Source organism: Gilbertella persicaria (genome assembly GCF_025201335.1).
Source record: "Gilbertella persicaria strain CBS 190.32 chromosome Unknown B0P05scaffold_8, whole genome shotgun sequence".
In the NCBI taxonomy this organism is placed as follows: Eukaryota; Fungi; Mucoromycota; class Mucoromycetes; order Mucorales; family Choanephoraceae; genus Gilbertella; species Gilbertella persicaria.
The window spans coordinates 303,694-326,931 of record NW_026251969.1 but is presented as its reverse complement, the minus strand read 5'-3'; the positions used below and the strand labels follow the sequence as shown (position 1 = coordinate 326,931).

General features: G+C 37.2%; 10 protein-coding genes across 10 annotated transcripts; 5 read left to right on the top strand and 5 right to left on the bottom strand.

The window, feature by feature from the left end:
• The first annotated feature begins 2,700 nt into the window (after positions 1-2,700).
• Positions 2,701-4,583, top strand: B0P05DRAFT_530933 (mitochondrial small ribosomal subunit Rsm22-domain-containing protein). The gene is made up of 6 exons (XM_051576911.1): positions 2,701-2,924; positions 2,980-3,119; positions 3,168-3,757; positions 3,804-3,905; positions 3,955-4,480; positions 4,561-4,583. Exons 1-5 carry the CDS (start codon positions 2,794-2,796, stop codon positions 4,393-4,395), a joined length of 1,404 nt encoding a protein of 467 aa, XP_051437588.1. The 5' UTR covers positions 2,701-2,793; the 3' UTR covers positions 4,396-4,480; positions 4,561-4,583.
• On the bottom strand, positions 4,481-5,106 carry B0P05DRAFT_464958 (ubiquitin-conjugating enzyme/RWD-like protein; the record flags this gene model as incomplete). Its single annotated transcript, XM_051574241.1, has 2 exons — positions 4,481-4,995; positions 5,040-5,106. Coding segments are annotated over 2 exons (582 nt in total), but the record flags the coding sequence as incomplete, so codon positions are not given.
• A 2,359-nt stretch (positions 5,107-7,465) lies between these two features.
• On the bottom strand, positions 7,466-7,984 carry B0P05DRAFT_530924 (uncharacterized protein). The gene has a single exon (XM_051576910.1). It carries the CDS (start codon positions 7,846-7,848, stop codon positions 7,507-7,509), a length of 342 nt encoding a protein of 113 aa, XP_051437586.1. The 5' UTR covers positions 7,849-7,984; the 3' UTR covers positions 7,466-7,506.
• A 2,002-nt stretch (positions 7,985-9,986) lies between these two features.
• Positions 9,987-10,784, bottom strand: B0P05DRAFT_464963 (uncharacterized protein; the record flags this gene model as incomplete). The annotated part of the gene is made up of 1 exon (XM_051574243.1): positions 9,987-10,784. The coding sequence occupies one exon, from the start codon at positions 10,782-10,784 to the stop codon at positions 9,987-9,989; it is 798 nt and encodes a 265-aa protein (XP_051437585.1).
• A 1,883-nt stretch (positions 10,785-12,667) lies between these two features.
• On the top strand, positions 12,668-14,129 carry B0P05DRAFT_584683 (uncharacterized protein; the record flags this gene model as incomplete). Its single annotated transcript, XM_051582377.1, has 2 exons — positions 12,668-12,751; positions 12,801-14,129. 2 exons carry the CDS (start codon positions 12,668-12,670, stop codon positions 14,127-14,129), a joined length of 1,413 nt encoding a protein of 470 aa, XP_051437584.1.
• A 359-nt stretch (positions 14,130-14,488) lies between these two features.
• On the top strand, positions 14,489-15,737 carry B0P05DRAFT_530920 (uncharacterized protein; the record flags this gene model as incomplete). The annotated part of the gene is made up of 1 exon (XM_051576909.1): positions 14,489-15,737. A coding segment is annotated over exon 1 (1,184 nt), but the record flags the coding sequence as incomplete, so codon positions are not given.
• Positions 15,738-16,311: 574 nt separating this feature from the next.
• Positions 16,312-17,730, top strand: B0P05DRAFT_464758 (Metallo-dependent phosphatase-like protein; the record flags this gene model as incomplete). Its single annotated transcript, XM_051574230.1, has 5 exons — positions 16,312-16,719; positions 16,771-16,812; positions 16,860-17,064; positions 17,110-17,459; positions 17,509-17,730. The coding sequence occupies 5 exons, from the start codon at positions 16,312-16,314 to the stop codon at positions 17,728-17,730; spliced, it is 1,227 nt and encodes a 408-aa protein (XP_051437582.1).
• A 106-nt stretch (positions 17,731-17,836) lies between these two features.
• On the bottom strand, positions 17,837-18,965 carry B0P05DRAFT_635189 (uncharacterized protein; the record flags this gene model as incomplete). The annotated part of the gene is made up of 6 exons (XM_051583579.1): positions 18,824-18,965; positions 18,710-18,771; positions 18,553-18,653; positions 18,422-18,503; positions 18,086-18,380; positions 17,837-18,042 (listed from the first exon to the last, which is right to left on the bottom strand). The coding sequence occupies exons 1-6, from the start codon at positions 18,921-18,923 to the stop codon at positions 17,837-17,839; spliced, it is 846 nt and encodes a 281-aa protein (XP_051437581.1). The 5' UTR covers positions 18,924-18,965.
• A 2-nt stretch (positions 18,966-18,967) lies between these two features.
• Positions 18,968-19,940, top strand: B0P05DRAFT_584679 (uncharacterized protein; the record flags this gene model as incomplete). The annotated part of the gene is made up of 2 exons (XM_051582376.1): positions 18,968-19,812; positions 19,856-19,940. 2 exons carry the CDS (start codon positions 18,968-18,970, stop codon positions 19,938-19,940), a joined length of 930 nt encoding a protein of 309 aa, XP_051437580.1.
• A 138-nt stretch (positions 19,941-20,078) lies between these two features.
• B0P05DRAFT_577844 (uncharacterized protein) lies at positions 20,079-22,290 on the bottom strand (the record flags this gene model as incomplete). Its single annotated transcript, XM_051581816.1, has 3 exons — positions 20,079-21,455; positions 21,500-22,047; positions 22,095-22,290. The coding sequence occupies 3 exons, from the start codon at positions 22,288-22,290 to the stop codon at positions 20,079-20,081; spliced, it is 2,121 nt and encodes a 706-aa protein (XP_051437579.1).
• Positions 22,291-23,238: the final 948 nt, after the last annotated feature.

The following is a 23,238-nucleotide window of genomic DNA, read 5'->3' as shown; positions in this document are numbered from 1 at the left end:
AGTCACGATATCGAAACATACTACCACCATCATTCCCCTTCTGCTTTTCGATACCTTGGCTTTTATATGCCATACACAAATTCTCAACGGAATCGTGTTCAGGATATGTTATTGGAACAAGTGCGTACACGGGTTCATGGTTACTCTCAGCGTTACCTCTCGCTTCAAGGAAGAGCTACCGTTGCCAACACTTTGATTTTATCCAAAATTTGGTACTGCTTGCGGTTGTTTGCGCCTACTAAGCGATTTCTGAATGAACTTCGTTCGATTATCTATGCTTACGTGTGGCAAAAGAAGTTTCCTTATGTTTCTTTTGACCAGTTATGTCTCCCCAAGAATCAAGGTGGTGTAGGAGCTCTCAACCCTATCACACAATACTTGGTGCTGCAGATGAGATGGGTCTTTACTCTGTTTAGTTCGTCTAATCTAACACCTCAGCTCCGAGTGCTTATGACAGAACACTTTGGCATCATGTCTCCGGATGCTGACAATACATTGCTACCCTTTTTCTCTAGAACTCTTCGCCGTCATGACCTTTGTCATCCCACTTCAGTTGTCAATGGTATTTATGCTGCCTTTGATCATTTTGGTATCAACTTCAAACTTGATAATGTGCCTCTTGCCAACTTGCTTTACTTTCCGCTAATTAACATGTTTCAAGAGGTACCTCAGAACCACTGGCTTCATCGACATTCAAAAGTACCAGCATCTCTCTTCTTCCTCTTTGACGAACAGAGTAACCGGTTACGCCTGAAGGTTCGCCATGAATATGGGACATTACCAGGATTGTGCCATCAGCTCTTTATAGACATTCTTCGCAGACGAACAGTAAAACTTCAATCTTTCCTGTGGCAATATATTACACAAGACGTGACACCATCTACTGTATCTGTCTATGATGCTTTGACCAAGCAATTAACTGACACAAGATTGTGGCGCTCTTTCACTTCTAGGGATTTCTGCCTGCATCCTTATGAAGACAAAGCTAAATCCCGAATAAAGGCTTCTCGTACTTCGCTCTCTCTGTATTGGAGGACTCCAATGCTCCCTCAGGCTAGAACACTGTGGTATCGTGTGCTTTACAAGAAACTGCCCACTGCGTCCGAACTTTTCAAGATTGGTACTGTCTCTACTCCTATCTGTCGTCTGTGCAAATCACAACCGGAATCGTACGATCATTTCATAGCCCACTGCTCTACCAAGTGGAGTGTTTGGTTGGAAATACTAAACTGCTACTACCCTCTGGTATACTTTACTCCGTCCTCCCTCCACAAGGTCCTCACTCTTCAAGCCTTTCCTCCTGCCATTACAAACCGCTCCAAACTTGTATCCATCGTTGCGATAGCTCAATGGAATATCTGGAAATCCTATTGGAACCTGATTCTTAACCAAGTTGCTTTTGAACATTCTTGTATCATTTCAGATACAATTTACCAGGTAGCCTTAGCTACAAAAAATCACTCCTTGCTAAAATAGCCCTGATCATTGTATGATCTTTACATCGTCTTTCTTTACTCCTGTTTTTCGACGTCCCACCTCTCTGCGATGTGTGACTAATCAATAATATTGTAAATAAAATCCAACTACAAAAAAAAAAAAAAAAAAAATGATAAGATCATCCTTATTCATATGAAAATGTCAATAACCAAAAGAGCAAAGAAAAGTTTAGCTGTTGAAAAGAAAAAAAGAAAAAAAGAAAGAAAGCTATTTTGCACACAAACTGAAAGTACTGATTACTGGTGCCTAAAGATGAACTAACTATTGTCTTTTTTTTCTTCATTTTTTTTACCTTGAGCACAAAAAGTATCTCAGTTGATCCGTGCACTATGCATATGCTTACCACATTTTAAATCCGTAGGACAGTGGCTTACTTTTCCCTGAAAATAGACCCTGAAGAATTCATCGCTTTTTATTGTTACTATAAAACTCATATTGATTGCTTTTTTCTCTTTATAAGTGAATAGATTATAGACTAGTTCTAGACGTTATATTTACTTATCAGTTTAGTGATGAAGAAAAGATGACATGATATAAACATATGTTTTATTTCGGTGACACAAACAAGTATAAAGCAGACACTACACTTCCTTCAAGTCTAAAAACCAAAACAAACGATACAAGTAAAAAATAGTGGGTGTCTTTGATACATGTATATATATACCATGATACAATGTTAATAAGCATATAAAAGCGTATGTTTCTATATCTGTGAGTAAATCGACCCTCTAACATTATGCAAACCAACAAAGTTGCTTTTTTATCTTTTATAAACAGGATATGCAAACAAACCAAGGGAAAAAAAAAGACCTTGTAAAGTAAACCAAACTTTTTTTTTATATGACAAGTTACATTTGCATATAATAGAAAAAAAGTAAAAGTAGATTTGCGACACTAGTTTTGATTCATTTAGTATGTGAGTATTCAATGGAAGGGAGAATCATATTGTTTAAATTTCAGTTGAATAGACCATACCGTGATTTACAGTAATAGTGCAATTCCTTGCCTATTACCAGGTGTATGCATCTTAATTATATTTCATCGGGTGTATTCTATTTGTGCTTTTGCAACATATTGTTTCTTCAGAGTAGTTTAATGTTGTATGTCATATATTCTAATCAAGAATTGCTTATGTTCTCTTTCAAATGCCTTTCTTAGAGGTACAGAGTTGATCCTTTTTATTTTGACTACATTTAACCAACATCATAATGAATTTGTACTTCCGCATCCTGTAGAAAAAAAAACTGTCAAAGTAGACTGGTTTTCTTTACCCTTTTTTTCTTTCTTACATTAAACATGGCTGCAAGGCAATTGTCAAAGCGTCTATTGACAACAAAACGGTATTATACCACCAAGCCTGAAAAGGCCATCTTCATGACTCAAGATCAACTTGAATCGCTAGGAATAGTTGATTTAGAAGATCAAAGGTAAGAAAACAAATCTGTAGGCTTGTTTCTAACCAGAAAACAAACATATCCATAGTGAGTTACTTGTCAAAGAAATCAATGTTTCCAATGAGCCATATACAAGAGGATCAGAAGAAGCAGAATTTGGACGCAAACGTATTGGTTGTGTTCAATTACCAAAGTCTCTTGTAAACGGCATCACGGATTTGATTGAAGGTATAAGTCTAGATGTCTGCTTGGATTGTATACTCACGATCTATTTAGGTCAAGACAAACGTTTGATCCGAACTGATGCACTTCGATTATACGATGCCTTGCGATCCACAGCCAAGATTCCCAAACCGCTCGAGACAGACTTTGATGGATCACGTACAGCCAAAAAGCAACGCAAGCAAAATAACAAAAAAGAAGCCATTGAACCTCATAAACTATCTTATGGACCTCGAGAATCTGTGGCTTATGCAGCAGGTGCACTGCCCTCTACATTTGCAGCTATCACAAATGTCATGCAAGAGCTTGCTTTGCGCCTGTCTGACTTCAAACCAAAGTCCATGCTTGATTTCGGTACTGGACCAGGCACAGCCATTTGGGCAGCCAAACAAACATTTGAATTGGAGAAATATACAGGTGTTGACTTATCAGAAGACATGTTGAGAATAGCAGAACAGCTAGAACTGTCTATGCGATCAAGCGAACATGAGCAACCCATTGACTTTAAGCGTTATTTAGCATTGGATCCAAAGTCATCAGGCACTGATTTAGTTGTCAGCGCATTTACTTTGGGCGATATTGCATCCACAGCTCTCATGAAATCAACAGTAGAACAATTATGGGCTCAAACAAAAGATGTTTTGGTAAGCAATATGGTAATCTGCAATCTGTATTAACAAGCCTAAATAGGTCTTGATTGATAGAGGAACACCTATTGGATTCTCAAATATTGCTAGAGCTAGACAATGGATTTTGGATGCAGAAAAATCAAATGTACATGTAGTTGCACCTGTAAAGTATATACATCTCTTTCTATACATATAACTCATGCTTTCTATAGTGTTCTCATGATAAACCTTGTCCATTGTTGTTTTCTCCTCAAGCCAAACCAGACGACATTTGGTGCCACTTTTCACAAAGGGTACAACGTCCTGCCTTCTTGATGAAAACAAAGCATTCTAAATTCAACACAGAAGACTCAAAATATGCCTATGTCATCTTACGTAGAGGCAGTCGACCTAGTCTAACAAACACAATACAGGAACAAGCCTATCAATGGCCACGATTGATTCAGCCCCCTTTGAAAAAGAATGGACATGTTGTGATGGATGTATGTTCAACACAAGGAGAAATTCAACGCATGACAATTCCTAAATCTCAAGGCAAAATACCCTACCGCGATGCACGCAAAGCCATGTGGGGTGATTTATTTCCTCATTCGTCTAAAAACAAGATTGTAACGCGTGTATCTCAGGGAGTCGTCGATTCTCTCCACGAATGAGAAGCCTACAAGAGTGTCTTAGTTCATATAGATAAAATAAAATCCCTTACAGTAACACTGCCCAACATTTGTGCTCTTAGTTCCTCTAATAATAATAATAATAATAATAATAATAATAATAATAATAATAATGAATATCGACATGCTTAATACATCTCACTTTACCAAATTTCGCATCACTGAGTGGTGAAAATCGAATAAGATTGTCTTCAGGCATACGCTCAAAAAGAAATGATTCTGTGATTGACAGTTGAGCGCATTGTTGAGCCATCTTACCAAATACTGCTACTTCAGTACGATATAGTCTATAGGCTTCCTTATTATAGCAGTACTTATCATTCAATCCATCCAAGACAACTTTCTTGAACATATTTTTTAGATAGTGGAGGATATGATATGTGTAGTCTTGATAAGGTCGCCATACAGGAAACTGTTGTGCTATAGACACTCTTCCATCGATATCGACGAGTGGATGGAACATTTCTGTTAAAAAAGAGACTGTAGGTGGTGAATTGGGGTAATTCTCGGGCAATTCAATTTTGAATTTGAATGCGCCTGATCGATAGAAGCCTTTGTGTACAAATATAACACCATACCATACTTGATAAAGTGAGTCAAATACGCTTATACAGCACTTCTCTTACCACGTATATTATGCTCTGAAGGCATCACATAGACACCCAAAGGACAATGGCTTGGATTTCTCAAGTTAACACTAATACATGTGCTTGTTTAGATCAAGTCCATCAAGATGATGCTTACAATTCAGTGATGACTTCATATTGCTTAAAGTGTTCTGAAGTCAATCGAGGTGCTTTAGGAATAGGATCTTCTGATTCATCGTCTTCTACTTCATCGTATATTGAAGGATAAGCTGGCTTTGTAGTCTTGGGTTCGGGTGGTTGTGATAATCTCTTTTGAAGTCGTCCTAATGCTGCGTTTTTTGTACGATCCAACAATGAAGTGACTGATGTACGCTTAATGCCTGATGTTGTCTTGTCAGTCTATATATATATATATATGTATATATATATATGCAAGAGCTATTAGAAAGAAGCAAAGAAAAATAATAATAGAAATATCTTTACATGGCTCATTGTATATATGTATGCACACAAAGTAAAGAAGAAGAAATTAAAAACGGGAAATTGAATTTAATTGACTTTCCAGATTTGTACTATGGCTAACTTACACCTTTTCTCAAAATGATGTCGCACATTCAAAATTTAAGTTGTCGCACTTTTCAGAATAAAATAGGAAGGCAATTCAAACAGTCGTCAAAACGTCTCATGGAATAACGAGCGAAGCCTTCAAAAAATGATGGTAATACACTGTTGCAAGCTTCACTAATATTAGCAGGAAGTGTATCCTTCTTGAGAATAAACTCCCTTTTAACACTACTCTTGACAACTGCCCAAAATTGTTTGATTGGATTGAGCTCAGGAGAGTAGGATGGTAAATAGATACATTTATACCCACGAGACTCGATAGCAACTCTAATCAACTTAGGTATGTGGATGGGAGCATTGTCCATCAACAAGTAGTGTCCCTTCATTTCAGGATATTTATCCATCTCCTCGAGAATATCATCAATAAATCTCAGGTAATGATTAATTATGGTGTCTTTTGTTTGTGCTTTAGCCCCTCCTGCTAGCTTTCGTTTTTTCGAAGGGGGAATAGGTTTTCTCAAACAAACCTTGATCAAGCCTTTATTTGATATAGCACCCAAGATTGAGATCGAGTTTGCTCTTGCCGTAAGTATCTTAACAATAGCTGGCTCTCCCTTCGGAGCCCATCCCTGAGTTCTTCTCAGATTTGCATTAAATCCTGCCTCATCAATGAAGACGCAGTTGTTCATGCAATCTACACCCCATACTCTTCATCTCCTCCACCCATTTCTTTCTCGCCTGAATCCTCTCTGGAGTGTTTCGCTCTGAAGGCTCCATTTGCACTTTCTTCAAACTTAAAATCCAAAGATCATTCAAATAACGATACAATGTAGACTTCGAAAGCGATAGACCCTCAAAAGTACTAGTCAATCGATCAAGTAGCTGATCAGCTGTGGCAGTTGGCTGTTTGTAATAAAACTCTGTAACAGCGTTCTTCGTTGCTTCTGCTAATTCACCTTCTGCTTCAATAATTCTTGGTCGACCAATAGTTTTAAACAAAGAGTCTGGGTCTTTCTTCCAGGTACTATACCACCGTTGCAAACTTCTCGGTTCTAAGCCCAAGTCTAGAGCGACTGCTCTAGCGCTATTCTTTGAGTGTATATCAACCAAGTGAACGGCATGTGCCTTAACTTCATTACTGACTCGTTTGTTCTTGATGATGTTATTTTTTGTCCCTTTTGGAGTCAGTTTTTTTTTATTTTATTTTTGGTAGTTTTGTGTTCCAAAGAGGTTGTATCTTGATCAACTTACATCATCACTTTCTCTTTAGCCTCCATATAAGCGCTATAGGATGCAAGTTCCTCTAACTTGTACGGATCTTCATTCCCAGTGATATCCATTGGGTTATTTCCATTTTCATCCATGACATTTCCTTGTCCATCCTCAAATAAAACGAGTAGTTCATTATAAATGTACTTCAAGAGAAAAAAAGTGCTAAAATTTACGCGACATCTTTATTCTGAAAAGTGCGACAACTTAAACTTTGAGTGTGCGACATCATTCTGAGAAAAGGTGTAATCTATGATTTTTAAACATGAAGTCTTTATTTTTTGTTAATGCAACCTGGTTATTTCTTTTTTTTTTTTGCGCAATCTATTTCGGGAAATGGTGTACAAATTGAACTTAAAACAGCCAGTGAATTTTTTCTCAAGGTCGAAATAAATTTCTCTCAAGCATGTATTGAGACCTTCGAACATAGAACATTAAACATAAATTGCTGTGATCTTCTTAGTTTTATTCGATAAATATGTGTAAGTAAAATATATAGGTCCAAATTAAAATCAAGTATAAATATGCGAAAGTAATGTTATTTGTTCTTTGATCTTTGAAAGCGAGCGTGGGCGGGATAGGGTGGGAAATTTATATTTACTGTTCTATGTTCTCTTGTCTAAAGTTACATTCAAGATCGAAATAAATTTCTCTCAAGAATGTATTAAGACCTTCAAACATAGAACAATAAACATAAATTGCTGCTCCAGCGTAAGAAACACCAAAAACCTTCAGTAGCATCGAAAAACTCCTGGTTTTCTTCATCATTGTTAGAGCCTTCATCAAGCTGAACCATTGGTAGATCTGTTCCCAGTACTTGGTTGGTAAAATCCACTGTCGATAAGTGTTCCCGCCGGTAATGATTCTGAAATGTCTTTGAATCAACCCAGTTTCCCAGCGTCTGTATATCGTCAAGAGATATTCCTTGTTTTAACGCAATAGAGGATGCTGTTGTGAGATGAAGAGGGAATAGATATAAAATAAGAGAAAGGGTAAGAACACAGAGAAAGTCCATTAGAACTTGTATAGGTTTTTTATTTCTCCAGGAAATGTCATCTTTCAATTGCTATAAAATGTCGAGGTTTTTATACTTTTTCTTCTCGGCCAAAGTGTTGTTTTGGGGTTAGCTTCTTGACTACGGATTGATTTGTCAGATCAGGAGCAATTAAGAGAAATGCCTTTAGGGGAAGTTGTCAGCTCAGCCAATAGTACATGATCTGACCTAAACTTGAATAAACTATTACATATTTGTCAAATGCCAATGCCAATGTATTTGTCAGCTCTAACTGTCACTTTATGAGGGCCATTAATAATAACAGAGTCACTAGGTTCATAATCTCTGACTATGAGGATGATGTAGTACTTCTAGTAGAATGAGTGAATGTCAGTGACTATAGATCCATTGCAATTGCCATAGATGTGATCTGGTCTTTTGCCATGATCATCATTTATTGATCTATGCATATGAATTTATATATGTTCACAAAAAACATATTGATGGTGCTTGAGCATTTTGTCTTCCCTTTCTTGATCATAACTCATTCTGGCATATGCTTCAGGCATGGTGGCGGGTGGTTGATGATTGACTCCTTGGATGGCAGGATATCTTTCAATCAATTGCTTATGTTGGTTGTCAGACATTCCTGGACCAATAGTTGCGATAATTCTCGAGAAGGATTCCAATCATGATGGGATTGTGTCTCAAAAGAATGTACTTGTTGTTGGGTGTTGAAAAGTGGGTGTTGAAAAGTGGGTCTTCTGCTTCTATGTCTTGTTCCTGTTGGCTTTGTTATTACTGTTGTTGATTCTGGAGTTCTTGATTTTGCATGATTTGCTCAATCATTGCTTGTTGTGCAGCCATTTGCTGTTGTAAGGCTGCTAAAATATCACTGTTTGGTACTGCCATTTGAATATAATAATGATGTTTCGGAATTTACTATGAAAAGCGAGCGATAAAAAGAAGATCAAAGAACAAATAACATTACTTTCACATATTTATACTTGATTTTAATCTGGACCTATATATTTTACTTACACATATTTATCGAATAAAACTAAGAAGATCACAGCAATTTATGTTTACTGTTCTATGTTCGAAGGTCTCAATACATGCTTGAGAGAAATTTATTTCGACCTTGAATGATGTACGAATTGAACTTCAAACAGCCAATGAAAAGCCGTACTTTTTGCTATAACAACTTGTTATAGCAAGCAAGGCTTTTGATTGGCCAGTTTATAGCCGCTCAACTTGATATTTTACAGGCTATAACAATTTGTTATAAATACTTCAGACTCCTATTGGCTATAAAAACTTGTTATAGCTGTATATTTCCGTGTTATACTGTTGTTATAACTAGAAATTTTATGACGGAAGGCGTCAAATCGTTTAAGTGATTTCCTTTTAATGCTACAACAACGCCTCTCTGCGTCTTTATGTCTTCTCTACACAACTTATACACTCAACTATCAAGCGATCTTTCGTTGGTTCTTAATGCCTAGAATAATTTTTTCTTTAGTTTTTTTTTTATTAACTATGACAAGCGGAACATATCAATAACTAATGTCAAAATTCAATTCAAGATGATGACTGTCTTGCTCCGGGAAGTGATGACGATGACGATGACGATGACGATGACGATGACGATGAGGACGCCACTGCAGGTATACTCTGTTGGTGTTCAGTTTGTTCAGTTTGTTCAGTTTGTTCAGTTTGTTCAGTTTGTTCAGTTTGTTCAGTTTGTTCAGTTTGTTCAGTTTGTTCAGTTTGTTCAGTTTGTTCAGTTTGTTCAGTTTGTTCAGTTTGTTCAGTTTGTTCAGTTTGTTCAGTTTGTTCAGTTTGTTCAGTTTGTTCAGTTTGTTCAGTTTGTTCAGTTTGTTCAGTTTGTTCAGTTTGTTCAGTTTGTTCAGTTTGTTCAGTTTGTTCAGTTTGTTCAGTTTGTTCAGTTTGTTCAGTTTGTTCAGTTTGTTCAGTTTGTTCAGTTTGTTCAGTTTGTTCAGTTTGTTCAGTTTGTTCAGTTTGTTCAGTTTCTTCAGTTTCTTCAGTTTGCTTTTGCTTTTGCTTTTTCGTAGCACGGTGATAAGCACTTTGAGCACTTTGTACGACTTATACTGCTCAACGCGTCCCAGTATTTTCCACTGTTGGAATTGAGTTTTTCATGGTATGTGTCCATTTTTGTCCACTTGTTGCTCAGCAAATTCGAAATCGGACAATGGATCCTCTAAATGTCGCTTTTGTACTATTTCATTGACATACGCAATAACATTATTCAAAGTCTTTACGGCTGTTTCAATACGCACGCCAACAGGTTGATCTTGGTCTTCAAGGGCTGCTTTTGCCTTATAGCATTCTAGTTTTGATTGGGCACATACATTCTTTAATACCTGGATAGAGCTTTCGTTGTCATGGATATGATCACCAAGTGTATTCTTCATTTTAGTATATAGACAAACTAGTGTTGGGTCATTGCATTGTTCTAAGTTTATGAGTGATGTCTCTTGTTTAATAAGGCAGTGAACAAGTGCAAGCAATGGGCTTAATGGGGCTTCGTTGAGATAGGGTGCAATAGTCTCTGCATTGAACAATAGACATGAGCTGGCCCAGCCAATGCTCGATAGCTGTTTTGCAAAAGGGATAGGAGAACCAGGTGTTTCAACTTCAAGTAGATCTCTGGTTGTCGAATTGATCACAATTGCTACAACAATAGGGAGCTTAGACGCTTTGTGTTGTCTATAAACCGAACGCGAATAGTCGATTAGCCGTTGATAGAAATTCATATCTGCCTTATTTTGAATCTCGATTAGGATACGAGGTAGGTCATTGGAGCATTTGACTGGCTCGTATGCGACATCAGAGCGAGTGAAATCAATCCACTCAGTTGGAATGGTAACGTATTGATCTTTTGCCTTTGGTCCTACACAAACGAAAAGAATTAGTAGGATGCTAAGAGGCATATTTAAGATCATACCAATAACTGCTGAGACAACAATATTGATAACATCTTGATCAACTAACAACAGCTTGCTCATTAAGTCGGTTCCAGGTAAATACTTCTTCTGAAGGATATTGTAATATGTTCAAACGCTTCCACTTTCCTCCATTATACTTCTGTTGTATGATTGACCAAAAAGAGGGGCTGGTTGGAGATATTTCTAAGTTCTGTATGTTTGTACAATATTTGCCTAAAGTAGCGAGGTGCTCTGTGCTTTCCTGATCGCCTTCTTCTAATTTGCTAGCCCCGAAAGTGACGATTCGTCATACAAGCTCTGCGGAATGAGATGGTGAATTAGTAATTGTGTGCGTGAACGACGTAATCTCATGATCGAACATGAGGGTAATGTCTGTATACAAGGCTCTTTTTGAAGGCATTTCCCAATGACGATAAGTAAGCTGACATTATTTTCTATCGTTTTTGTTCAAATAGGTGAGTATTTCACCGAGAATTTTGCTAGGCAAACGAGCCTAGGAAACCATGAGGGGAAAAAAATGATAAAAAAATGTTGTGACAGACATTTATGCACAAGATATGAAATCATTATGATTCAATTTATTTGTTTCATTTGAAAGAGCAAGATTCATGCAAATATACAGTGGTGTAGGCATAGAAAAATTAATGTCGTGTATAAGGAATACCCAAAAATAGGTATTACGTGATTTGAAATCAAACCTCTATGTGTCAAATATTTATCAAAAAATGAACAAGTACTGCGTATGAGAACTGATTGTTTTCGAAGCCTATTGCTCCTGGATGCCAATGTAGTCCGTGACCTCGAGTTCACCTCAAAGACGGACTATTCGTTCTTGATCTTTATTATGAGCAAATAAACACACATGTAGTTTTGTTCTGTAGTTTAGAAGATCAAAAGCACTGATGTATTAAAACTAGACCATAAGTAACAAATATATCAAGTATTCAATGAATTTGAAAAGGTTAATTCATTTCATAAAGCTTATTTTCACTTCGTATACATAATAGGAACGTTTTCTTATACGGTTTGTTTGGTATAGCATTATTCTCTCGTGCTTATTATAATGAGCATTGTTTTTCAACTTTCGTTTAGCATACAGAAGTGTGCAATTTGAATTATCCGTAATTCAATTCTGGTCTAGTCATTATGTTGAGGTTTATCACATGAGGTTTATTGGTATGCTGAATTGCACATACATATGAATTGACTTTTTGAAAAAAGAAATAAGGTATAGAACCAAACAAGAATGAATTGTTTCCTGTTTTTGAAATTTTTGTTTTTTTCTAATAAGAATGTAACTCTAAAGATATATATGATAATATCTGTATTTTTTGTTATAATTATGATTAAGTATTATATGCTTTTCTATTTAAATTCGACCATGTTCAACTATAAAACGTGTTTATTTTCTTTTTCTTGGTTTCTTCTGCTAATGCATAAATCAACACACAAAAGATTTTTCCTTTTTTTTGGTATTTTTCGATCAACAGTAATAATTGTATTTAGAACTAATGGATAATGAGCGAGAGAAAAAAACAATGACTTATTGTGATAGCACTCTTGTATATATATATATATATATATATATATGTGTGTGTGTGTGTGTGTGTGTGTGTGTGTGTGTGTGTGTTTATTCAAATTAGACTCTTTTTTCGGGAGTTTCTTGCAGACAGCATAGCAAAATGAGATATGAGTTAAAAGCAGATGGAAAATAAACATTCCTTATCCATTTAAGTATACTCAGAAGATAAAAGCAGAAAGTTCTGGGTATAGTTTGTTTATACATTCTTTCAAGCTATATGTAATAAAAAGGTTGCCTGAGCTTCTTTTCTTTTTTTCTTCTTTACTCAACTCATAGATATATCATTATGAAGTTAGCTAAGATATCTACCCTTTTATTATTGCCCATGGCACTTTGTGCTGCAGTTCCCGAAACAAACTATGACATCGAGGTAATTTTAGAAAACAAAGTGATATTTGATCTAACATAGTTAATTCCAGGCTGATGTTTCTATGGAACAATTGGGTAACCAAGAACAACTTGCTCAAGAACTCACTATCGAACAAGGCTTAGCTCTCTTCTTTAACGAAGCTCATAGAGTAGCCAATGAAGCTATTGTTGAGCAAGTCAAGGCAATGAACATGGAAAATGGCCCCAGCAATCTTTCTGAACTTTTTGAGATGATGTTCTCTGATGAAGCCATCAGTGCTGCTCAATTTGTCAACACTACAGGTACCAACCCTATCACTGGCTTACTCGGTGGTCTCGGTAGCGCTATTGGTTCTTTGACTGGTACCGTTGGTACTGTTGTCAACACTACCCTTAGCAACCCTACCACTACTGTTGTTAACCCTCTTACCGGTTTATTGGGTGGTGTCCTCGGTGGCATTGGTAGCACTGTTGGTACTGTCGTTTCTCCTAATGGTACCGTCAATGGTCTTTTGGGTGGTCTTGGTAACCTCACCGGTGGCCTTTTGGGAGGTGTTCTTAACACTACTGGTGGTCTTTTGGGAGGTGCTCTTAACACTACTGGTGGTCTTTTGGGTAACCCTCTTAACCTCACCAACATCCTCGGTGGTGGTGCTCTCAACCTCACTGATATTCTTGGTGGTGCTTTCAACATTACCGGAGGTCTCTTGGGTGGTCTTGGTAACCTCACCAGCGGCCTTGGTAACCTTACTGATGGTCTTTTGGGTGGTGTCGGTAACTTGACTACCGCTGCTCCTGGTCTCTTGGGTGGTGTTCTTGGTGGTATTGTTCAAAACTTAACAAACGGTGTTCTCGATAACAAAGCTTTGCAAGGTATTATTGGTTTTATTGGTAATGCTGTCAACAGCATTGTCTCCGGTTCTGCTTCTATTCCTCAATTGATTGAAGCTGTTGTTGGTAACCTTGCTTCCCTTGTCGGTTCTGCTTCTCCACTCGGTGCTTTCCTCCAAAACCTTGCCAAGTTCTTGTCTCAAAACCAAAACGGTATTCTTTTCAACTTCCTCAGACTTGCTGCTATTCTTCAAGCTGTCATCAAAGCCGTTCTTCAATTGGTTTCCAGTGTTGTTGGTAACCTTGGTCAAGGTGTTCAAAACGCTATTGCTCAAATTATCTTTGGTGTCGTTGGTAGAATCCTCACTGGTGGTCTCCTCCGTGTTCAAGATATGGAAGCTCAAAGTGCCAGCGATATGATGGACTTTGTTCGTAGTATCATGGAAAAGGCTATGACTGCTGATCCTTCTATTGTGTCTGTCTTGAGCAACCCTACTGAAGAAAACATTGCTAATGCCATTGCTGTCTTCTCTCAAGTTCTTTCTCAAGACAGTGACATTGCTGCTTGAGTCAGAAAAAAAAAGAAACAATACCCATTCTAGTTTTTGATTTAGATGATCCTTTTTTTTTCAAAAATAAAATTAATTTATCCACTCTACATATTTTGTCTTTTTGTCAAACAAATCTACTTCATGATTTTTGCGTTGTCATAATCAATATAAGCTCAGCATTTAAAGTTTTTTAAGCGTTTTCAAGATGAAGAGCAAAAATAAGGTTTGCGAAATGTATAAAGCGATAGTTTGACAACATTCTCAAACTTACCAAGAAATGCTGTCTATAACATATTGAAAACTATAACTTCAGTCGTAACTTTTTCTGTTCATTTAAAAACGCCATGTCTGATGAAAACATCTCTTTTTTGTTCTTTATACACATTCAATGAAACTTAGCTTGATTTCTATCCTTGCCTTGGCGGGCATGGCTGCTGCTGCTACAATCCCTGAAGCTTCATCACAAGGTTTTCTTGAGCGTTTACTCCATGTTGACACTGAAGCTATCAATGATAACCAAATGGCCATGTTGGCTAGAATTAAAGAAGCTCAAGCATCTGAAGACCTGTGTGTCAATGCTGAAAACAAGATGTTATGTACCATGGATTCCCTTGTCAAGAGCATTGCTGCTGAATTAGAAAGCTATGGTATTCCTAACGCTCCTAGTGAAATCGATACTGCAAAATTTGATGAAGTCCTCGGCCGCTTATTAGGTGTTGTTGATCCTGCCGTATTTGGCAATTACCAAGCCTATGTGGTGAACATGTTGCCTGATTCTTTCCCTCATGATGAATTTGTTGCTTCCAACACAGACGAAAATAGTTTGTTCATCAAGATCGCCGATGAAATGTACAACATTTTCCAAAATGTTCCCAACTTGACCTTGTCAAAACTTGTGGCTCCTTTCTTGGTGACCAACCCTGAAGCAAAAGCAAAGGCTATTCACCAACTGATTCAAAACTTGTCTATTGATGAAAAGGCCATTTCTGAAACTGCCGCTTTTAAGGAAGTCAAGGATCTTATTGATAAGAAGGTTGCTGAATCAAAGGAAAAAGGTGAAGAAGCTGCTATGGTTGATTTGTCTTATGAAGGTCTTTTGGATTTGATGCCTAAGGCTGATGTGACTGAAGCTGCTTCTAAGCCTGCTGCTCCTGCTGTTGCTGAAGGATCCATCAAGGCTGCTGCTCTTGAAGTTTCTGCCAAACCTGCTGCTGCTAAAAAAGAAGCTGCCAAGGACGAAGAAGAAGAAGAAGTTGATGAAGAAGTTGCTGAATTAATGGCCGATGCTGACGCTATTGAAGCTGAAGTCTCTATTGTTAACATCGATGAGGAAGAGGAAGAAGAAGAAGAGGAGGAGGAGGAGGAAGCTGCAGAAGAAGCATCTCAAGCTCCTGAACCTGCTCAACTTCTTGATATTGCTCAAGTAGATGAAAAGGGTATTGTTATGCGTGCTGTCTTGAGAACTACTCTTGGTGATGTATTGGATGCTGTTCTTGGTCTTGTAGGTGATATTGGTAAACTACTAGGCAATGTTGGTGTCGATATTGGTGCCAACATTTCTGTGGGCGGTAAGTAATAATCTCCTTCATCTTTCAATTCAATAAACTATATCCCTTTTTCAAACTGTATTTTGTATCTAACGTAACCTCATGAATAAGCTCGAGACTTTCTATTTGTTCATGCATGCATAAAATTTTTTCTTCTTTTTTAGCCCTGAACTGTAACAGTTTAGAATCCTTTAGTTCTTGAACAATAACAACAAATCATTCTCTGTGATCCGTGGATCTTTTTCGGCTTGAAGAGCTTTTGTGATTTGTCCACGTTGCGCTGTTTAGAAAAATACAAAGAAATAGAATTTCCAAAAATGAAAAGAAATCTTCGCGTCCAAAGTCAAAATCAAGTTCAAAGGATGTTGTAGTAGGCATGAGCGTATTGTTGCTATATAGTAGGTACTAACGCATTTCATCACCTTATGCATAGATCATGTGACCTCATTGTTGGACAAGAGGGATTTATACTCAACTCTAACTTTTGATGCGGTAATCAAGGTCAGGAGAAAGCAGTTGCATTTTTCTATCTTTAGAAAGGTTGCAAATCATAAAAAAAGTTACTAAAAATAAAGAACAATAAGTTTTCCCTTTTTCTTTTTCTTCTTTCTCTTTTCTTTATACTCTTTTTTCTTTATATATTTTATTCAACGATGGGAAACAGTTCTTCAAAACACAACAAAAAAAAGCAACAACAACAACAACAACAAACAGTAACCAATACACGTAAAATAGTGCCTAATAATCATCGTTCACAACCACCTCCACAAACCCAACGTCAACCACCTCCACCGCCTCGAAATCATACTATACCACCCAATGATCACTATTCTCGGAACCCACAATACGAAATCAACCAAGTGTTTGATGATGAAGACGAAGAAGCCTATTACCAACCAAATACCCTTCAAGACCAACATACTCATGCAGACCTTGATTCTTGCATCCAAAGGCTGCTGGAAGCTGGAAAATCTAGACATATTGGAAAATCAGTGTGTCTCGATCAAAATGAAGTGATCGCCATTTGTCGGTACGCATATGATTTATTTTTGAGTCAGCCGGTAAGCCCAAAAGAAGAGAGCATGGATGGTCTTACTGACATACAGGCATAGACTCTACTTGAACTGAATCCTGGACTTAAAATTGTGGGTGATGTAAGTCATGTACATGTGAAAATATAGATAGCTTAAATTTCAATTAGATTCATGGACAATATCATGACTTGATGCGGTTATTTAAAATGAGTGGATTCCCACCCAGTTCAAACTACTTGTTTTTGGGTGACTATGTAGATCGTGGCATGTATAGTCTAGAGACTATGTTGCTGTTACTTTGCTTCAAACTCAAGTATCCTGAAAACTTTTTTTTACTGCGAGGTAATCATGAAAGTGCGGATGTTACACGGGGTAAGTTCAATGATGTTACTGTGGTGTGATAACCAGTATGTTTAGTGTATGGATTTTATGATGAATGTAAAAGAAGAATGAATGTTAAAATATGGAAGCATTTCGTAAATGTGTTTAATGCTATGCCTATTGCAGCTGTTGTGGGAGGCAGAATATTTTGTGTGCATGGTGGACTATCGCCTCAGATGAAATCAATGAACCAAATCAGTACAATTCAACGACCACTAGAGATACCCGAATATGGCTTACTGAATGACTTATTATGGTCAGATCCAAGTGATGCCTCGCCTAATTGGAGTGAAAATGACCGAGGTGTGTCTGTATGCTTTGGTGCAAAGAATGTAGATGCATTTTTAAGCAGATACGATCTAGACTTGATTTGCAGAGCTCATATGGTATATATAAATATATAGATATATAAATATATATTAATATTATTTATAGGTTGTAGAAGATGGTTATGAGTTCTTTCATCAAAGAAAATTAGTCACTATTTTCAGTGCTCCTAATTACTGTGGCGAATTCGATAATTATGGTGCTGTCATGACTATTTCTAGCAGTTTATTATGTAGCTTTGAAATGTTACCTCCAGAAGAGAAAATAGTGACAAAAGAACAACAGTTGAGAAAGAACAGGTATTTAAATCGCAGTTTAAACAGAAACTAACTCAAGTATGAAATAGGTCAGCATTACAGTTGACTTAATTCATTTGAATAGAGCACATAGTTGGATTGATCTATAGCATTAAATTATTATCTCTTATTGCTTGTTCTTACGTATTTACCCATTGTCTTGATTTCAATACTTGTATATCAATTTGCTTTGATTCCATCTGTTGTGCCAAGAAAAGGCGTAAATCAATCATTGAATCATATGCTTTTGAATTGGAGATTTCTTTTTTTGATATATGATGTAAAATGATGACACAGCAATTCAATTTCTTTGTCAAGATTTGTATCATTTTAATCAAGCTGTTCACTATACATATGATGAGTAAAGAGTGAATGTATATGTATATTACCTGCTGCAATAGACCAATCAGGACCCACTAATCGAGCAAGATCATCAATGACTACTAAGGGATGTATACTCTCTGTTGTAGACAGTATAGCAGCCAGATTCTCTAATGAAGATGACAAATCACCCAGTGTAAATGACTGAACAGTTTCAATTTGTGTTAAAATAAGAGGATCTAATTGCTTTTTGATAAACGTCTCTTGCATACTTCTTGGTTCAAGCATGCCTGTTGTGTCAAATATAAAGATACCTTGCTTTGAATACGATTGTAAATAAGACGCTAGGATGTGTGACGTAAACTAAATTATTGTTAATGCAAATCAACGTCTTTGTTTCTTACTCGAGATGGAATAGCATTTGTCTCTGCACACAATTCAATGATCTGACCAAAATAGAAACCATGTTGAAGCAATTGATCCAGGCTATTCTACTCAATTCAATTGTTCGAGTCTCTCTTTCTTTTTAACTTACCTTTCAAAGCCTGTTGAAATGAACAGTTGACTGTCTTTAGAAAAGGGTTGTTCATGCAATAATGTGTCGAATTGAACTTGTTTGATAAATGCTCTTAACCTCTTTTATAAAAAAAAAAACTATTAACAAACTATATACGAAAGCATATTGATCTCACTGGTCTAGCTATACCCGTCGTTTGGCATAAAACACCAAGATTTTTTTCAAACAAAACACTGTCTATCAATACCATCAATAAACGCGTCTAATTATAAAAAAAAAAAGAATAAACCTGTAGTGATATCATGGCTCGCAAGTGCTTCCAATACAGGCTGGTAGTAGATTTTCTGTTGTTCATTCCACTTGTGGAAGACCGATTTAAGCTTGGTCATGAGAGTCAAAAGAAGTACGGAAATAGAATTATTTTCTCTCCTTTATGTCTGTTGATATTGACTGGAAGAAACTCAACTCGGAACTAGCTGGTCATGTTCAGCAGTTTCTGAATAAACACTTTCAAAACATTGCTAAACCGTCTTTTATTGGAGACATTGAAGTAACTAGCTTTCAGTGGGGTAATGAAGCACCTCAAATAGAGATCACAAGCATTACAGATCCATTCCCAGAGTTTTATGAAGATGATGATCAACAAGACCATCACTCACCTACACCTTCCAATAGTAACATGAACAGTAGCAGTGCTTCTTTAGTACAGACATCCACCACTAACTTATCGCCTACACCGAGTGAATTTTATACAGACGATGGTATGCGATATAATACAGCAAGGCTCTCTCTCAACACACCCTTATCACATCAACAACGATTTAACCTTATGCATTCATTCCATCGTTCTCCTCTTGTGGCACCTCAGCATCCTTTCAGCAGCTATTTTGCTTCCCCTACAACAATATCACGTCCACCGAGTATAGAAGAAGATTGGATTGATGATGAAGACATTAATCATGTATCCAACCCATCTATACCCCCTAGTCAAACAACCAGTACTCTTGACAAAAAGACAACAGAAATGGACTTTCAAGTTCATATGCTTATCTCTTATAAAGGGGATATGACAATGACTATCATGACTGAATTACGCATGAATTATCCTAGTGTGATGTTTATGAGCTTGCCTATTCATTTATGTGTTCGGTCTATTGAATTTGAAGCTACTGCAGTAGTTGCCTATATTCAGAGTATGAAGCGAGTATGTATTTCTATGCTGGAACCTGAGCAAGATATGACATTTTCAGGCAGAAACAAAGATATTGGCATGGACAGGTAAGGCAAAGAAGAACAGGACAAGTAAACTCATGTATCTTAGTCTATTAAGAGATGTGCATATTGAGACAATAGTAGGGGATGGACAAAAGCAAGGTATTTTGTTCACCAACAAAACTATACGCTAACATTGTTTGTAGTGTTGAAGAATGTAGGCAAAATAGAAAAGTTTATTGTAGATCAATTACGGAAAATGCTGGACGATGAGCTTGTTTTTCCAAGCTATCAACTCGTACAATTAAATTAGTGAATAAACTTCCCCAGCTTTAAACTAGTCCAGAGTGAGCAAGTAAAGCATTCACATCTACATGGTCGCGACCTCTGAATTGTTTCCATACTTGTTGAGGAGGAGTACCACCACCTAATGCCAAAATAGTATTACGGTAGTGTTTGCCCATTGCTTTAACACCTTTTTCTCCTTGCTTAGCCTTAGCTTCTTCAAATGCTGCATAAGCATCAGCAGAATAGGTTTCAGACCATTTGTAACTATAATAGCCAGCACTGTATCCACCACCAAAGATATGGTTAAAGCTACAGAGGAATCGATCTTCTGGCAATCGAGGTGTAAGCACAGTCTGTTGAGCAATTTCTGCATCGACATCAAACACAGTAGGATCAGTGGCTGATTGAGGAGGTATAAAGCGAGAATGTAAAGCTAAATCTACTTTAGCAAAATGAAGCTGTCTAAGTGTAGCCAAACCACTCATGAATTGTCTGTTCTTCACAAGTGCATCTACCATATCTTTAGGAATGGCTTCGCCTGTTTTATAGTGACCAGAGAGACGATGGATCCATTCAGGCTCGCTGCAAAAGTTTTCCATAAATTGAGAAGCTACTTCAACAAAATCCCACTCGATACCATTTATACCAGAAGCAGGTGCATAGTCCACGGTGGTCATCATATGTTGTAAGCAATGACCAAATTCATGGAACAAAGTCTCTACATCACGGAATTTCATCAAAGAAGGTTGTTCAGCAGATTGAGGAGCAGGTTGGTTACAGATTAAATAAGCAACAGGAAGAGTCACGTCTCCATTGGCTTGCTTGAAGCGTGTAGTCACCACATCCATCCAGGCACCACTACGCTTTTCTGAGGGACGAGAATAAAAGTCACCATAGAAATAAGCCTTTACTTGACCCTCTTCAGCTACCTCGTATACTTTGACATCTTCATGCCAGCGACTGATGCCTTTTTCTTTCATTTCAAAAAGTTCTAACTCACGCACTTGAATACCAAGCACTTGATGAGCCACATCAAAAAGACCCTTCATGACCTTGGGGAAAGCAAAGTATTCAGAAATCGTTTCTTCGTCGTATTTAAACAGTTCTTTTCTATATTGTTCTGTCACATAACCAGTATCCCAGGGCTGTAAAGGAGTAGGATGGTTCAATCTCTCTTGAGCAAATGTTGTCAAGTCAGCCAATTCCTTTCTAGCATGTGTGACAGAAGCATCAAACAAGCTGTCCAATAAGGCTTCTGCTGCAGGCAATGTCTGTGCCATCTTGACAGACAAAGAGAAATCAGCAGGTGTCTTGTATCCCAACAAACGAGCCTTTTCTTGCTTGAGTGTCAAGATTTCATTGATAATAGGCTCATTGTTCACTGATCCTTCAGATGCTTTAGTTATATTGGCTCGATAAATCTAAAATAACTAATAAGTTAAGCTGTCAATTCATCATGATCTACCTTTTCACGCAATGCTCGGTTGCTACAGTTCATCATAAAAGGTCCATAGATAGGGAAATCAAGTGTGATACAGTATCCATCTTGAATACCATGACGTTCAGCATTCTTTTTTAAAGTATCCAAAAAGGCGGAAGAACAGCCCTCCAATTGTTGTTTGTCTGTAATAATCTGCTTAAATGATTTCGTAGCATCTAACACATTGTTACCAAACTTCAAAGACAACTGAGACAGTCGCTCAGAAATCTCATTGAAGCGTTTCTTTTCGGGTGATCCTTCAGCAAATCCAATACCTGCATGTTTCATGCTACGCAAAGTATGGTCTACAATACGTTGTTGTACTGGATCCAATTGTTGCCATGATGAAGGTGTGTTGCGAAGTTGTTCTAATGCCTTGTATTTAGGCACAGATTGGTTCATCAATAGACTAAGTTTGATGAATTCTGGCTGGATCTTTTCAAGTGTAGCGCGTACATCATCTGAATTCTTGACACCGTTCAAGTGAGAAAGAATACCATAGGCTCTTGAAATTTGATCCTCAAGCTCGGTTACTATAGACCATAATGAATTTCGAAGTATTCAATATAAACATACTTACATTTTCCAATCGTGCCTTCATAAGTGGGCTCGAAGTTTTTTTCAATCTCGAGAAATTGGTCTTTAGCGGCACCAATCAACTTTTCAAAAGCAGGAACTGCAATAGCTGGCTTAGCCTGAGTGACTAACAGTTCAAAATCGGGAAACAGTTTCCAGTTAAGAAAAGGTGTCTGTTTGTAATCAGACACACTGGCCATATGTCGAGTGATAAACTTCTGTCGAGGATATAATACAGGTGTTTGTCGAATAAGGGGTCTAGGAACAACAGCAACTGTTCTTGTGTTTAAAGAACGACGTAATAAGCTGTAGTTTGCGACTCGACGTGTTGCTCTAAATAATCTATGCATGATATAGAAGAAAGAAAGAAAAAAGAAGCAAAGTGTCCGGGGTCAATTGTTATGCTTAATTTTAAGCACAGACGTAGTCAAAAAAAGAAATTAACTTCTTTATGAATACACTTTGACAATGTCAATGCAAAGGAAGTCCCCCCTTTCGACGATAAAGAGAGTTACACAAATTATAGTATCTCTTTAGGCTTTGTTCTCCTTAAATAATGGCATGATATTGATTAGGGATTACCCATACAAAAAATAAGGTTAGAGTTCCTTGAAGCGGCGATATAAGACATGATTGGTGTTATACACAGTTACGTCGTTTGTTTCCTGCAAATATAATTTAATGAAATTTAGTAATGGAAGTTACTGGGCACTTAAGTTTGCTTCTTGCCAGTATCTATTCTCCAAAACTTGTTTTGTATAAATGTAGTCTCTCGATAAAGGAAGCTCCCTTGTTAACATATCCGTCTTATCCCATAGTCATACTCGAGCAATGACAAAAATTTCTTTGACACTGTCATAGCCGTAGTCTCATCAGTAGAAATTTACCAGTTCGCTCAAATTAGATCCAAGTTGAACAATGAAGAGAAACAAAGTATCTAGTTTGTTGTATAGAAACGAATCTTTGAAGCATATATCACTGAGAGACTTTGTTAATACATAAACCCGCCTATGGAACACTATTTATCATTTTAGCGTTGTACAAGCTTCTTTATTTGTACGAATGATTGAAAAAATGCAATTAGTCAAATTGTTAAAAGAGTTGGGTACTCGAGTTTATAGGCTCAGCCTTAATGAAATGTATAAACG